The sequence below is a fragment of the Mustela erminea genome, chromosome 19 (genome assembly GCF_009829155.1).
Source record: "Mustela erminea isolate mMusErm1 chromosome 19, mMusErm1.Pri, whole genome shotgun sequence".
NCBI lineage: Eukaryota > Metazoa > Chordata > Mammalia > Carnivora > Mustelidae > Mustela > Mustela erminea.
In genome coordinates this window covers 5455962-5470779 of record NC_045632.1, presented here as the reverse complement: position 1 = coordinate 5470779, position 14818 = coordinate 5455962, and the positions used below count along the sequence as shown (strand labels likewise).

At 53.3% G+C, this 14818-nt stretch overlaps 1 protein-coding gene across 2 annotated transcripts in view; it reads right to left on the bottom strand.

Moving 5' to 3' along the window:
• The window catches only part of AP2A1 (adaptor related protein complex 2 subunit alpha 1), a 29939-nt gene extending 16957 nt beyond the window's left edge, over positions 1 to 12982 (bottom strand). For both annotated transcript variants that reach the window (XM_032323203.1, XM_032323204.1), the window contains exons 1-4: positions 12778 to 12982; positions 1457 to 1525; positions 1194 to 1336; positions 851 to 1044 (exon numbers count right to left, since the gene is read on the bottom strand). In XM_032323203.1, the coding sequence (XP_032179094.1) occupies positions 851 to 1044; positions 1194 to 1336; positions 1457 to 1525; positions 12778 to 12844 (473 nt within the window). In that variant the 5' untranslated portion in view covers positions 12845 to 12982. The remainder of the gene's footprint in view (positions 1 to 850; positions 1045 to 1193; positions 1337 to 1456; positions 1526 to 12777) is intronic.
• Positions 12983 to 14818: the final 1836 nt, after the last annotated feature.

Sequence of the window (14818 nt, the reverse complement as noted above, 5' to 3'; positions counted from 1 at the left end):
CTTACTTTTTTATGTATATGTTTGCTCTTTGGGTATCCTCTCCTGTAAGCTTCCTGTTAGATGTAAGCTTCCTGAGGGTAGGCATAACAGTCCTTGCTTCTCCCTCCTGCCTCCCCAAACCCATGAGAGGGCCTAGCACATCACAGGGACTCAAAAAATATGTGACGAATGACCTCCTGCCTCAGGATAATCACATAGGCTGACCCCAGTACAGCCAAAACTCCTCCTCACCCAGGTCTAAGCCTGATGTCACTTCCTCCAGGAAGCCCTCCCTGATCCCCAAGACTAGGTCAGGCATCCAGCTAAATGTCCTAAAGGGCTCATGTGCCCCAACAGCATGGTTCCGTGAGGAATTGTACATTCCACCCTGCAAGTATCAATCAGTCTTTGTTTCCCACTCTGGACCACCAATGATTGGGAAGACGATGCCATGTCTACTTCTGGTCATGACTATATTCCCAGCAATCAGCACAACACGGTGCCTATAACAGATGCCCAAAAGATGTTTGCTGAATGAATGAATGAAAATACAGCAGTTCTGGAGGGCTGTCTCCAGCAGAACTTACGGTTATCCCCTCTTCTACAGTAGGTCTTAAAGGTTAGTTAATCAGACAGACACCCTATCAGATCTGCTGGGAGACTGCATCACACCGCTGAGTTGGCTTGGTGAAATGACAAGAGAACCGTGGAGCCGCCAACAGACTCTCAGCCCCGCAACGCCCCCACTTCCTGGCCAGGACACCTTGCGCAGGTGATGCAATCTCTCTGACCCTCGACCTTGGCCTCATCCTTGTTGGGCCTCATCTATTCCATTCCAGACCCCAGCCCACCCGGGTCGCCAGTGCCTCACCCAGCCACCAGGATGCGTGGGATGTCGGCGGCAAAGGCCTCGCCCATCTCGCGGCTGCCCACATTGGCGATGCAGTGCAGGGCCAGGCACATGAAGGTCGGGTTGCGGCTGGCCAGGTCATTCTTGATGGCATTGTTGATGAGCCGGATCAGCTCGGAGTTTGAGTTCACCAGAACCGAGATGAAGAGGTAACCCTGGGCGAGGAAGGAGGTGGGGGCTGTTGGGAGCCTTGTGGTTAATGGGTCGAAGGCCCCGATCCTTCCTCCCCGGAGTCTGTACTTCCAGCCCCCTCCTCCCTCAGACCCAGGAATTGAGGCCCCCAGTCCTTCCTCCCCAGACTCACTATCTGCTTCTCCGTGTACTTGTTGGAGCTGAGCAGGTTCACGGCTTCCATGTGCCCAAAGTCAATGTCGTGGCCAAGCAGGAAGATGAACAGCAGTTTACACACATATTTTTTCTTACTGTAGCCATCCAAGGCTTTGTCCCCTAGGGCCAGAGGAAGGAGGAAAGAGGGGAGAGAATGAGGAAGGATCATACCTATAAGTCCCAAGTATCCTAGTTCCCAGACCCTCCCCCCTCAGACCCGGGACCAGGCCTCCAGCCTACCTTTGAACTTGGAGCGGATGTTGGCCAGTTCCTTGTTGATTCTCTTAATCTCTGCCTCCTTGCTCTTACCTGGGGAGGAGAGGGCAGGCCAGATGACGAGGGTCCCAGACAGCTAAACCCCCTATGCTCTCTTTCCTTGGCAAGGCCCCTCCCAGCTGGGGTCCCGGGGCCCTGGGTCTGGGGCCAAGTCTGGGTGGGCCCCATCTCTAGCTGGGAGCCTCACAGAGGTGAGAACCATGGCTCAATGGTCTTTCCAACGCAGAGAAGACTGGCACACATTATGGGGTGATCTCTGACTTGCTCCCTTCTTCCTCTCACTGCAGTCCCCGAACTGTACTGGTCCTCAGGGCTCCTGTGTCCGCCCACAGAGCCACTTATGCCTCCACCACCAGCCCCCAGAACTGGTCTGGCAAGAAATATGTGATCAGGGAAGGAAGGAAGGAAGGAAGGAAGGACGGACGGATGGACAGGCTCAGCTACCTTCCAGCTGTCCCCGGGGACTCTCACCCCCACGACAACCCCGAACTCAGCATCTTCTGAAAACCTGCTCTGGTGTTACAAAGGTCCCACTGCCTCCCAGTCACCAGGCCAGATCCTTGGGTGCTGAGATCGCCCCCTCCCTTCCTATCTCTCCTCACATCCTTCGGTCCTCAGCTGCCAGCCCCACACACCCACTTCTTCCATCTCTTGGCTGCCTACCTCTCCCCAGCTGGTCATCAACATTCCTACACTTCTGACAAGATCCACTTCTGGGAGAGTCTAGAGGGCTTTCCCTGACCCCACAGGCTGGGTCCTGGGCCCCCTGATGCCCAGCACCTCCGTCAGGGCAATCTAACAGGACGGTGACCAGGTCTTGGGCACCCCCGCTGCTTGCCATGTCCCTCCCCATGTCCCCCAGTTCCCCTGGAGCCAGACTTCACCATCTTGTCCTTGACCGGCTCACTCAGCTCATCCAGACAGAACCCCGGGGGCTCTACCTGATAGTCCCCTCGGCTTGACCATCAGGACATGGGACTGCCACCACGACCTCCTCACCCAGATCACAGCAGCAGCCTCCTTTCTGACCTCCCTGCCTCCCTGCTGGGGGAACCCAGCCCGTGGCTACCGAGCCCTCTGGCCCTGCCCTGGCCACCCACCAACGTCACCCCTCCCTACGTTACTGTGTGTTCTGCCCCACTGGCCTCCACCGCGTCCATGGACACACCACGTTCCTTCCTATCTCAGGGAGACTCCGCCTGGGCCCATCTCTCAGGTTCTCTCCTTGGCACTTGGGTCTCAGCTTTTGTCGCCTCCGCTGAGAGGCTTTTCTGACCAGTTCTTTCAAGCCAATGCCTTATACTTGTTTCCATCATTAAAAAAAAAAACAAAAAAACCCTCCCCAGGACATTTCACACCATGTTACCATTGTCTTTACATTTACGGTCCAACTCCGGCTCCCACTGCAGATTATGAGCACCACGAGCACAGTGCCTGGCATACAGCAAGTGCTTAATAAGTATGCGCTCATCTGAAGGGCAGAGGCCTGTTCAGACCCATGGCCGTGTCATCCGTGTCCCCAAGCGTGTGACCAGGCACCTGGGAGGCCATGTGCAACAAGTGAACGAGCGAACAGGCGAGGGTATGAGCTCTCCTTGTCTTTACAGATCCCGCCTCACCTCCAGTTCCCAACTTCCAGGGAAGCTTCCACAAGCTTCACTGCAGCTACCGCCTACTCCAGGAAGCCCCCCTGATTAGTACTTTCTGACCAGTGCTGAGCAGCTCCTGAGTGGCACAGTCTAATACGGCAGCCGCCAGACAGGCAGCTCCTAAGCACCTGAAATACGGCTGTTCCGGCCTGAGAAGGGGTTTAGGCGACAAAGACGTCCTGGGTTTGGAAGATCAAGTGGGGGCAAGAAAAAGAACCCAAAATATCTCATCAAAAGCTTAAAAATCCTGATGGCGTGTTGAAATGACCTCATTCTGGTGTATTAGATTATGTAAACATGTTAGTAAAATGAAATTTGCCAGCTTCTTTCTTCTTTTACAAACAATGTGGCTGCTGTTAAAGTTAAAACCACCCGTGTGGCTCCCACGCGGCCTGGGTCACCTGCAGCAGAGCACCTGCTGTGGGTGTCAGGGGTCTGCCCCTGTCCCCCAGACCACACAAGGAACCCCTAGAGGGCAGGGCCACCACCTGCCACTCTTCTGGGTGGCCACTCCATGTTCCAAGGGCTTACCAAGTGCCAACCTCAGGAAAGGCACGAAGACGTGACTAAGGGCCTTAAGTAGTGTAGAGTGGCAGCTCTCCATCCTCAGGAAGGGGGTGGAGGGCCCGGGGATGAGGGTGGGAGAGGGTCTCTGGGACCCAGGTGAGAAAGGGCCATTTCTTCAGGGATGAGCTTAACTCCCCTCTGTGACCCCAGAAGCCACCTGACCCTTCATTTATTAATGACACATTTCCCAAGGCGTGCGGGGCCCACATGGGGGTGATCTGGGCACCCACCCAGGACCCATACGGACCCCGCACTTCTGATCTGCTCCTGGGGGTTCCCGGCCCGAGAGGGCACAGGCAACCAGCCCTATCCCCACACCTGAGGGAACCGCACAGAGACAGAGGCTGCCAGGACCTCAGTGGCGGCTGCCAGGAGGAGGGGACATTTGAGGAGGCTCTGAAAGGTGAGGAGGGTTCAGGAGCAGTTCACCCAGTGAGTGTGGCCAGAAGGAAGCCACACTGCTGAGGACGGGCCTGGGGGTGGGGCGGGGTGCTGGGGGGAGCCCTGGGAACCAGCATGCAGGCTCTAGTCTATTCCTGACAATGACCACAGTTGCTTCAAGTGCTCTCCTGGAAACTATTCTGGAGGGACCAGGGGAAAAAAAATCCTCTTTTATAAATGGACCATATATTACAAAGCACCTGCTTAAACTTCATCGCAGAGAGAGAGACATTTGAACAGCAATTGAATTTGAGGCCAGAGCACTCCCTGGGCTTCATTTAAACCACTATTAAAAGCTTCAAGACACAGGCAAAATAACCTACAGTGTTGGATGATGAAGCTACAGTTATCTCTGGCGGGGGAGGACAGGGGACAAGGACGGGGCTGGGGAGTCAGGGATGCCGTTTCGGCCTCCGGGGGCTGATTCTGCAACTGTACTCAGTCAGGAAGAGTTCATCAAGCCTGACATTCATGATCTGTGGGCTTTTCTGTACATGTACTATCTCCATATGTACATATACAGACATAAGTTATTATACTTATATATTAAGTTACATATAAATATACATTCACAGATGAGCAGTCTGCTATGCAAAAGACCACATCAAGCAGATAGGGACAGTTTAAGGGATATTTAGAGAATATACATGTGTGTGTGTGTGTATTTTGTCTTTAAAAGAGTCTAGTCTTTAACGGTCCACACCTGTTCGATACTGCTTCCTGCACAACTGATACACTTTGCTATAAAAAAGAATTCACAGGGGAAAAAAAAAATTCACAGGGGCACCCGAGTGGCTCTGCTGGTAAAGCATCTGCCTTCGGCTCAGATCATGATGCCAGGGTCCTGGGATCGAGCCCCGCATCGGGTTCCCTGCTCAACAGGGAATCTGCTTCCTCTCTCCCTTTCGTGTTCCCACCAGCACCCCCCGCCCCGCTGTGCTCTCTCTCTCAAATAATAAATAATCTTTAAAAAAAAAAAAAAAAAAAAAAGAGTTCAGAGAGAGAAAAAAGAAAAAAGCATCAGGTTTCCAGAAGAGAAGGGGCTGCAGCCTTGGAGGGAGGGCATCCCCGCAAGGGGCAGGTCTCTGCAGAGATCTTGAGGCAAGGGGTAGCCTGGGTGCCCAGAGATAGCACATGGGTGCTACTGAGGGTAACACATGGAAGAGAGGGGATGAGGGCAGCTGGGCTAACGGAAGGAACGACTTTCTAGCACTCAGGGCCAGCCAGTGACAGAGAGATGAGCTCACCATCACAGGCGGCATGCAAGTGTGTCTGGGCATTTTAAAGGGATTTCTTATCCTCAAACAGTCCCTGGGCCAGGCTCAGGGATGAGTCACACGAGCCCTGTGCTGGGGGAGCTCCTGGATTGGAAAGGAGGCTGGTTGACGGGGACAAGTGAGTACTTTGACACAGGCAAACGCGATGGGGGCTGGGAGACGGGACTCAGACTAGGGGAGGAAGTCTTCCTGGTACACAGCTCCTGGGATTTGAGGATCAAAATTCGGAGTGGCACTGGACCAAGCAGAAGTAAGGGGAAATGTGCTCCAGGCCATATAAAGGCCTGGAGGCTAGCACAGCATCCGGGCCCAGACCTCCCAGACTCTTCCGGGTTTTCTCAGAGTGCTGGGGAGCCATGGGAGGCTGCAGGGCCCCTTGTCCGCTGGTAGCTGTAATTGTGAGGAGCATGCAGAGGGAAAAGAGGGCTTGCTGTAGGCCAGGGTAAGGAAAGGCTGAGCAAGGACCTGCCTGCCTACCTTGGGGCTTCCGCTAGTGACGGGAGCTCAAGTCTTCGTGTGCGGGCGCTAAGCTGCAGCAGCAGGTGGGCCTGTCCTGCCACAGAAGGCATCCTAAAACCCTGGCTCCTCCGCCCTGGCGGGACTGGGATACTTTTAGGGAGGTAGCAGGCCCTGGGGTCTAGTACCTCAGCGGGAGACACCTCCTGCTTACAATACAGGGTAACAGATGTTCCTCTCTACTAGGACCCCCTGTGCTGCATCTCCCACAGGAGTCCCAACAGCCCAGAGTCCCACAGAGAGTTCTGGAAGCTGATGCCTGTTAACTCTGGGCCACTACAGAATCCAGAACACGTTGGCCCTGTGCTGCCCAATGCGGGAGCCACAGGCCACACAGGGCCACTTGGCACCTGACCCACGGTTGGTGCTACGGAGGGATGAAATTCGTATTTTCCATACATCCAAAATTAAAAACCAATTCTCAGCTCAGTCACCTCAAGAGGTAGGTTTGGAACAAGCTGGGCACTTGACGAATCTGTTTTCTCAACTCTCAAAGTTTTGAAAACTCTGAAATACGGAGCAAGTGTTTGTCTGTGAAAAAAAGTGACCTCATTGAGAAAGGCACATAAACCATCTCAGGAATAATTGCGAAAATACAGATTACACGTCCAGATAATCCAGTGAACATGCTGGTGTAAATAAAATGCATTAAAGCTGATTTTACTGGCTGTACTTTGGGAATGCGGCTACTGGAAAATTTCAGCTTCTATATCTGGCCGGCTGGGTTATGTGGTGCTCATGCTAGCAAAGTCATCACCACCCCTGAGGGAGAAAATAGTCTCCTGGAACAACCAGCTGCAAACTGAACACAGCTGCAAAGACCATCCCTAAGAGGCAGCCTGGCACGTTAAGGGTTAAGGGAAGGGTGTAGTCAGCCCTTGGGTCTGTACTCTGGTCAGAATGCAGCACCCCAGAGCTGGGAAGAGTGGCTGCTTCATTCCCAGGGGGCATCCCCACGTTCAGAATAGTCTTGGCACAGGAAAGGTGGTGAATGCAGATTGTGGACCCAGCTCACTAGATGACACACAGAAGGGGGTGAGGCCAGGCCTGGGGCTGTCTGTCATCAGCATCTCAAGGACGCTCATAACCTAAAGCTCGTTCCTTAAAGTGCAGGGCCTGGGGTAGGGTGGGGACCCCCAATGGCACACCAAAGTGTGTGTGGTCTCTACATTCTTCCTGCTCTCTACACAGAGGCCAGAGAGATCCTGTCCCTTCTGGGCTCCGAATCCCTCCATGGCTCCCAGATGGCTCAGACTAAAGGTGAAGCCCTCATTGTCATCCTCTGGGCCCTACAGATTCACTAGTTCCCTCTCTAACCACAACTCCTAGCCTCCCGGCCATCAGCGGCCTCCTCTTCCAGCTGCTCCTCCTCCTCAAATTCTTCCTAGCACAGTCCTGCCTCAGGGCCTTTGCACAGGCTGCCAAGAATGTCCTCCTCCAGATTTGTGCAGGCCTAATTCACCCACCAAAGTTGATGCTTTGCTCCAATGTCACCTTTCCAGCAAGAAACTCTCTGAACAGCTTACACAAGAGCACTATCCCTAACTTTGTCCCCATACCCCTTTCCTGCTTTATTTCCTCTCAACCCCCTGCTCCCCCAACCTGCCGGCACACCTGAATACTATATATTTACTTGTGTACTGATCCATTTCCTCTAGAATATGAGGACCACGGAGAGGGACTTCGGTTCACTGTTGCAATCCCCTTACTCAGAGCTGTGTCTTGCACTCTATCAGTGCGCAGTAAAGACCGTTCTGTTTGCTCATTCATTCATTCGTTTGTTCACTTATTCTTTCAACCAGCAAATGTCTCCTGAGGACCCAGTCTCCTGGGGACCCAGAGAGGGATCAGAGCAGGGCCTGTGCTCCAGGGCCTTGGGGAGAAGTCACAAAAGGAATGGGTCACAATTTGGAGTAGGATGTTACCCTAATGGAGGCGCTCAGGGCACTGTGGCAATCCAGGACCCCCCTTCCGGTTCACTCCCTCGCAAACTTCCCCCAGGCCTGCGGGAGAGCTGGGGCCCCAGAGAGGAGACACCCAGACAGCCCTAGCTTGGGCCCTGGAAGCTCCCAGATTAAGTGGTTGAGAGGCAGATTCCCGCTCAAGACAGCACAGGACCATGCCCTCAGGCTGGACCCAGCCCAAACCTTTCCCATTCTTATCTGCACAGTTTGCCCTTTCTTGCCCTCGGTTTTCAAACCCTTTCACCTCCTTCTACAGTCTTCCCGCTGAACTCCCGAGATGTCTTCAGGTTCTCTCCAGCAGGAGGACTCCATAGCCCTCCCCTTCCTCCCCCTGCTCATTTCTGAGCCGTGGCTCACACACAACCTGCAGGCCTTCTTTTCCCTCATTCCTGCTTAAAACCCTCCCTAGTGCTCTCAGGACAAACACCAACATGGCCTCTGTCCACCTGCCTGATGTCAGGTGCCACCCCACCCTCCTGTGCACCAGGCACATAGGCCTCAGCTCAGTTTCCTCTGGGCCTCAGGACCTTTGCATGGCTGCCCCTCTGTCTTCAGAGCTCTTCCCCACCTCCCTTGGCCTGGCAAACCCCGCCACATTGTCTGGGCAATGCAGCCAAACACAGTCTTCATTCTCTCAACAACATGGCCTTCTCTCTCACTGACTTAGGACAGCTCAAGGTTTTTCCACTTAAAACAAAAAATTGAGATACGATTCACATACCATAAAGTTCACCATTCTAAAGCGTGCAATTCGGCGGTCTTTGGTATATCCACTGTCTCATGCAATAATCACCATGATCTACTTCCAGAACATTCTCATCACCCCCAAAAAGAAACCCTACATTCACTGGCAATCACTCCACCTTCCATCACTCCCTATTCAGGCCTGGGTGGCCACTAACCTACTTTCTACCTCTACGGACTTGCCTGTTCTGGGCATCTCATACAAATGAAATCATGTATGTGGCCTTTTGTGTCTGGCTTCTTTCATGTACAATGAGGTTTTCACCACGGTTCATCCATGTTGTAGTGTGCGTCATTCTTTTTTTTTTTTTTTTAATTTGAGATAAAGAGAGAGAGAGAGAGAGCAAGCGCATAAGCAGTGGGGAGGAGCTGAAGGAGAGGGAGAAGGAGACTCCGTACTGAGCGCAGAGCCCAACATGGGGCTCAACCTCAGGACTCTGGGATCATGACCGGATTGGAATGCAAACGCTTCTTCAACTGAGCCACCCAGGTGCCCCATGTGATCGTTCATTTTATTTTATTTTATTTTTAAAGATTTTATTTATTTGACAGAGAAAGAGAAATCACAAGTAGGCAGAGAGGCAGGCACAGAGAGAGAGAGGAGGAAGCAGGCTCCCCACGAAGCAGAGAGTCCGACTTGGGGCTCGATCCCAGGACCCTGGGATCACGACCTGAGCCGACGGGAGAGGCTTAACCCACTGAGCCACCCAGGCACCTCTGATCATTCATTTTAATGGCTTGCTATGTCACTGTGTGACAGACCCCATCTTGTACACCCATTCATCCGATGACGGACATTTGGGTGGTTTGCTTCCATTTTCCGGCTACAGTGACTAACCCTACTATGAACATCTGTATACATGGTTGTGAGAAGGACGGCTATGGTTTCTGGGAAGTACCTGTCTCCTTCATGGGGCTGGGAGCTTCCCAGGGACACAGACAGATCTGTCCTGTTCACCACTGTGTCCCCAGCACCTTCTATAAGGTTTGAAACACATCAGCCATTCGACATTTACTGATGAGAAGACGAGGAACAAGAAGAACACCTGGTTCTCTAGCCCCAGCTCATTTGGCCAAAATACCTCTACCGGCCCCAAGTCAGAGTCTCCCCCTCTGTGGTCCTGCACTGACACTGACCCGTTTTCTCTTTCCTTCCCTGCCCCATCATCCGATCCCCTTGCAAATCCTTCAAAATTTGTCCCCAAACCAACCACTTCTCACCATTGCCTTCTCACCCCAGTCAAGCCAACACCATCTCTCACCTGGATGCCTGCAGCAGCCCCTAATTATCTGCCTGCTTCCACCACTACCTCCCGAGTCTGTCCTCTTCATGGCAGCGGAGGAATTATTTTAAAACATCAATCAGCTCACGTCCCCTCTGTGCTCTAAACCTTCCCGCCACTCTCGTTTCACCCAGATAAAGGCCCACATGGCCTTCCACATTCCCTGTCCCCTCTCTGCCCTCATCTCCTGCCCTCTCCCAGTCAGCTTCAGCCACACGGGTCCCCTCGCTTTTACCGGAACACACACCAAGCATGCTGCAACCCCAGGACCTTTGAACGCACCATCCCTCTATCTGGACCCTCCCTTCCCTCCAAAATCTGTAGGGCCTGTTTCCTCACTTAAAAGTCTACTCACGTGTCACCTCCTTGGTGAGGCCTACCAAAGCATCATCTCAATCCTGGTCCCTCCTCACCTTTCCTTCCCACTACCAGTCACCCTCTGGCATGTATCATTTATTGTGTTTATTTTCTATGTCCCTCACAGCCTGGGTGCTCCCAACCCAGGGATTCTTGTCACTGTTATTGCCCGGTCCCAGGTACAGTGTCAAAACGTAGTGATCAGGGGTGCCTGGGAGGCTCAGTGGGTTAAAGCCTCTATCTTCAGCTCCGGTCATGATCCCAGGATCCTGGGATCAAGCCCCACATTGGGCTTTCTGCTCAGCAGGGAGCCTGCTTATGATTTCTGTCTGTCAAATAAAGAAATAAAATCTTAAAAAAAAAAAGTAGTGATCAAAAACTATTTGCTGGGGCGCCTGGGTGGCTCAGTGGGTTAAGCCGCTGCCTTCGGCTCAGGTCATGATCTCAGGGTCCTGGGATCGAGTCCCGCATCGGGTTCTCTGCTCCGCGGGGAGCCTGCTTCCTCCTCTCTCTCTCTCTCTGCCTGCCTCTCTGCCTACTTGTGATCTCTCTGTGTCAAATGAATAAATAAAATCTTTAAAAAAAAAAAAAAAAACTATTTGCTGGATGAACAAATGAATGAGCCTTCAGAGAGAAGATGCTATTATCAGGGGAGTTTGCAGACAAGAAAACTGAGCCTTAGGGGTGCCTGGGTGACACAGTCAGTTGATCGGCCAACTCCTGATTCCTGATTTCCACTCATGTCATGACCTCACAGTTGTAAGACTGACCCTGGTGTTGGGCTTGGAGCTCAGTGCAGAATCTGCTTGAGATTCTCTCTCTCTTTCTCCCTCTGCCCCTCCTACTCATGATCTCTCTCTCTCTCTAAGATAATCAAATCTTTAAAAAAGAGAGAAAACTGAGCCTCAGAGAGGTTAAGTGACTTGCCCAGAGTCACACAGCTTCACATGGCTGGCAATGCACACCCACTCCTGATAGCTGGCCCCCCCACCTGATCCACAGCCCCTTCTTACTCACCTCTTTCCATAACAACCATAACATCTCTCCTCCACCTGACACCCAATGGCTTCCACCCCCCTCGTTCACTGAGCACCTACTACGTGCCAGGTTCTTTCATACCTACTAAATTCTAAAATAATCTCTGGGCATCTAACAGAGAGTCCAGGCGTCAGATCCACTGAATGACAAAAATAACACCCAAGACCGTCCAGGGCCTGGAATGTGCAAAAGGCCTCAGTCACACACATTATCACAACAACCTCACCAGGAAGGTGCAGTCAGCAGTCCCTCCTGACAGATGAGGAAATCAAGAGGTAAGGTACCCCATTCAAGGTCACATGGCTAGGGAGTGACAGCGCCCAAACCCAGGTCTGGCTGACCCTAGAGCCCATGCGGATACAGCCTCTGAAGCTCTTGGCAGTGCCAAACACCAACACCCACTCCCAGGAATTGGGAGCTGACTTGGCACCAGGTCTCTCCTCGTCACGACAACCCCTCCTCCTGATGATCGCTGTGCCCAGATTGATGTGGTCAGATAGGAGAGGGCTCCAGATTCAGGACTGGCCTGCTCCCTGACCTTTGACCTCTCTCTGGGACCAGGCCTCCCCCAACCCCCTGATTCCAGATCTTGTCCCTGAAAATTCCTAAGGCTCCTGAGCTGGTCTTTGAGCTCTGGGCTCTCCCCATTCTGGCACATTCCCCAAACCCCCACTTTATAATGTCTTCTTTTCCAGGCCCCCAACTTCCTGTCTCAGGTTTTCCTAAGACCCTTCATCTGCAGCACCTCTCCTCTATATTCTTTGATCCATTGTCCCCGCCTAGTGACCCTTCTAGCCCACTCTCCACCGCCCTCCATCCTGGAGCCCCTCTATCCTTCATCAGGGTCCCACTATAGTACCCCACCTTCCCATCTCTCCTCCCCAACCCCCTAGGACTTTCTATTACTCCCAGGCCCTCTCTGTGTACTAGCCAGGAGCCCCAGTGACCTACCTAGCCTCTTCCCCTCTGTGACACCCCCTCAGCCAGGCCCTAGAGGCCCGGCCCCATATGCTTCCCGTGTTTTACGTTCTCCCGGCCTCCTCTGGTCCTCTCCCACTCTATCGCTCCACAGGGTACCCCCCCACCCATGTACCTCCTTCCCTTTCTACCGACATCGGGGTTTCTCTAACCCCGTCGCTAATACGTTCCCCAAGCCTCTCTAGCATTCCCGGGGGACACTTCTATGTCCCCAGCCATGAGACCGTACTAGCTTCCACTGCTTTAAGACCCTCGCGGACGCCTCTAGCCACTCCGTGTCGTCACCTCAAGGGGCACTCTATGACACCCTAAGTCACTCCATTCCCCCCACCCTAAAGTTCCCCCCGGGGCCTCTCTATCCTCTCCCTCTACGACCGAAATGGCTTTCTATGCCCCGGGCCCCTCTGTAATCCCTGAGCCCCTCAATTCCACACTCCCCCTCCCTCTAGGGTCCCCCGGCCGCGCTCTCACAGTTCCGGATGTCGGAGATGAACACCGCGAGTCCCCGCATCCCATCGCCCTTGGAGACGGCCGGCATGACGGCGGTGGTGTCGGCTCCAGGCCTGGCCGGGCAGGGAACAGCGCGGCGGGAGCTGGCAGGCGGGGACCGGGAGGAAAAGACCCCAAGCAGCGCTGAGGAGCCTAGCCGGCCGCGGGGCGGGGGGAGGGCGGGCTGGCGGGCGGGCGGGCGGCAGGCCGCGGCTCCGCCCCCGGGTCCCGCCCCTCCCGTCCGCCGTCCTGAGCTATCAGCTTTCCATTGGCTTGGATTACTGCCACTCAGACTCGGGCTCACCCCTCCCCCCCACTTCCTCTCTCATTGGTTGCTAGACAAAGGCACGCTGCTACGATTGGCCCAGCGGCCCGCTATTTCCGTTCTCAGGAAGGGAGGGGGGAAGGGGCGTTGCCCGAGAGACGGGAGGAGTTCGGTTACGTGCGGTGGGACCGCCCCCTCTGTGCGGCCGGGTCCGATGCTGATTGGATCCAGCTAAGGGAGGGATTGACATGAAGGAAGGCGGGGGAGTGGGCTCGAGGAGGCGGGACTTGTGTCGACCATGACCAATGAGCGGGTATATCGCCCACGCAGGCGCCGCGGACTCGCCAGTCTGCCTTATTCCCACCCCCGACTGGGCAGTTGTGGGGGAGGGAGAAGGGCGACCATAGGTAGAGAAGGAAGGGGAATGGGGGTTGTCACTCAGCTGGGCTAGGATAGGTGGAGCGTAGCCTGCAATTCCCTGCTGCAGAGAAGTGGTTGGGAGGGGCGAGAAAATGTGAGGTGTTTACTGCGCAAGCGTCCCCTTGTTTCCCTTTCTCCCTCCTCTCTTACACCCCCGACTCCTAAAATCTTCTAACAGGAAGTCTTCCCTTACCCCTCCTTCTCCCGTATCTAGTGGCAGAGATGTCGAAACCTAATATCTCAGAGCCCAGGAAACAGAAATTTAAATCTAGCCCCACTAAGCGGACCTTAAACCTGAGATCCAGAGAGGTTGCATGACTTGCCCAAGGTCACACAGCTCAGCATGACAGAGCGGGGAATTACTATATTTTGTTTTTTAACCATTTTCCACAATACAGTGCTTTTTGGGGTGGGGGGTAACCATAGCGCCATTCTACAGATACCATAGCAAATCGTGAATCTCTCTTCCACCAAACCTGGAGTTCCTCCTGAGCAAGAGTGGGACCTGGTATTGAAGAACGCTGGTTAAAAAGAAGGAATAGATGAATCTGCTTGGTTTGGCCCAAGAGCTACCTCTTGGCACCCCAAGACCCTCTTTGATTTTGGGGAAGGCAAAGCCTCAGGAACTACGATGCCCCAGGCTATTAATAAATTTGGGGCAAAGGGAACTTGAAGAGTACATTTCTGTTATTTAGAGGAACTAAACCCCACATCACATTTCTAATCTCAGTACTCCAGTATTCTTGGAACTGGGCTTGAGGGAGTGTCCTGGATCCTGTGAACTTCCACGCTGACTCCAGGAGTGGGGGTGGGGACAAAGTGGGGGCATGGGGACCAGGACAAGAGCCGGGGTGTGCCTTCCAGGTTTAATGGATCTATCCATTTGGGTTTCTGGGAATGGGTCTTGGGAAAATTATTCTGGGTTCTAGGAGAAAGGGCATGCTCAGCTGTTTTAGAGCCCGTTCCTAATATGCCTCTAAAGAACAGACAGCAGCCCTGTTAAAAACAACAGACAAGGGGCGCCTGGGTGGCTCAGTGGGTTAAAGCCTCTGCCTTCAGCTCAGGTCATGATCCCAGGCTCCCGGGATCAGCCCCACATCAGGCTCTGTACTCCATGGGGAGCCTGCTTCCTCCTCTCTCTCTGCCTGCCTCTCTGCCTACTTGTAATCTCTGTCTGTCAAATAAATAAATAAAATCTCAAACAAATATATTGTATTTAACTTAATATACCCAAATATTGCCACTGCAACATATTTGCCATTCTAATTTTCCTAAGTCTTTTTTTTTTCCTTTAGATTTTATTTATTTATTTGTCAGAGAGAGAGGGAGCACAAGCAG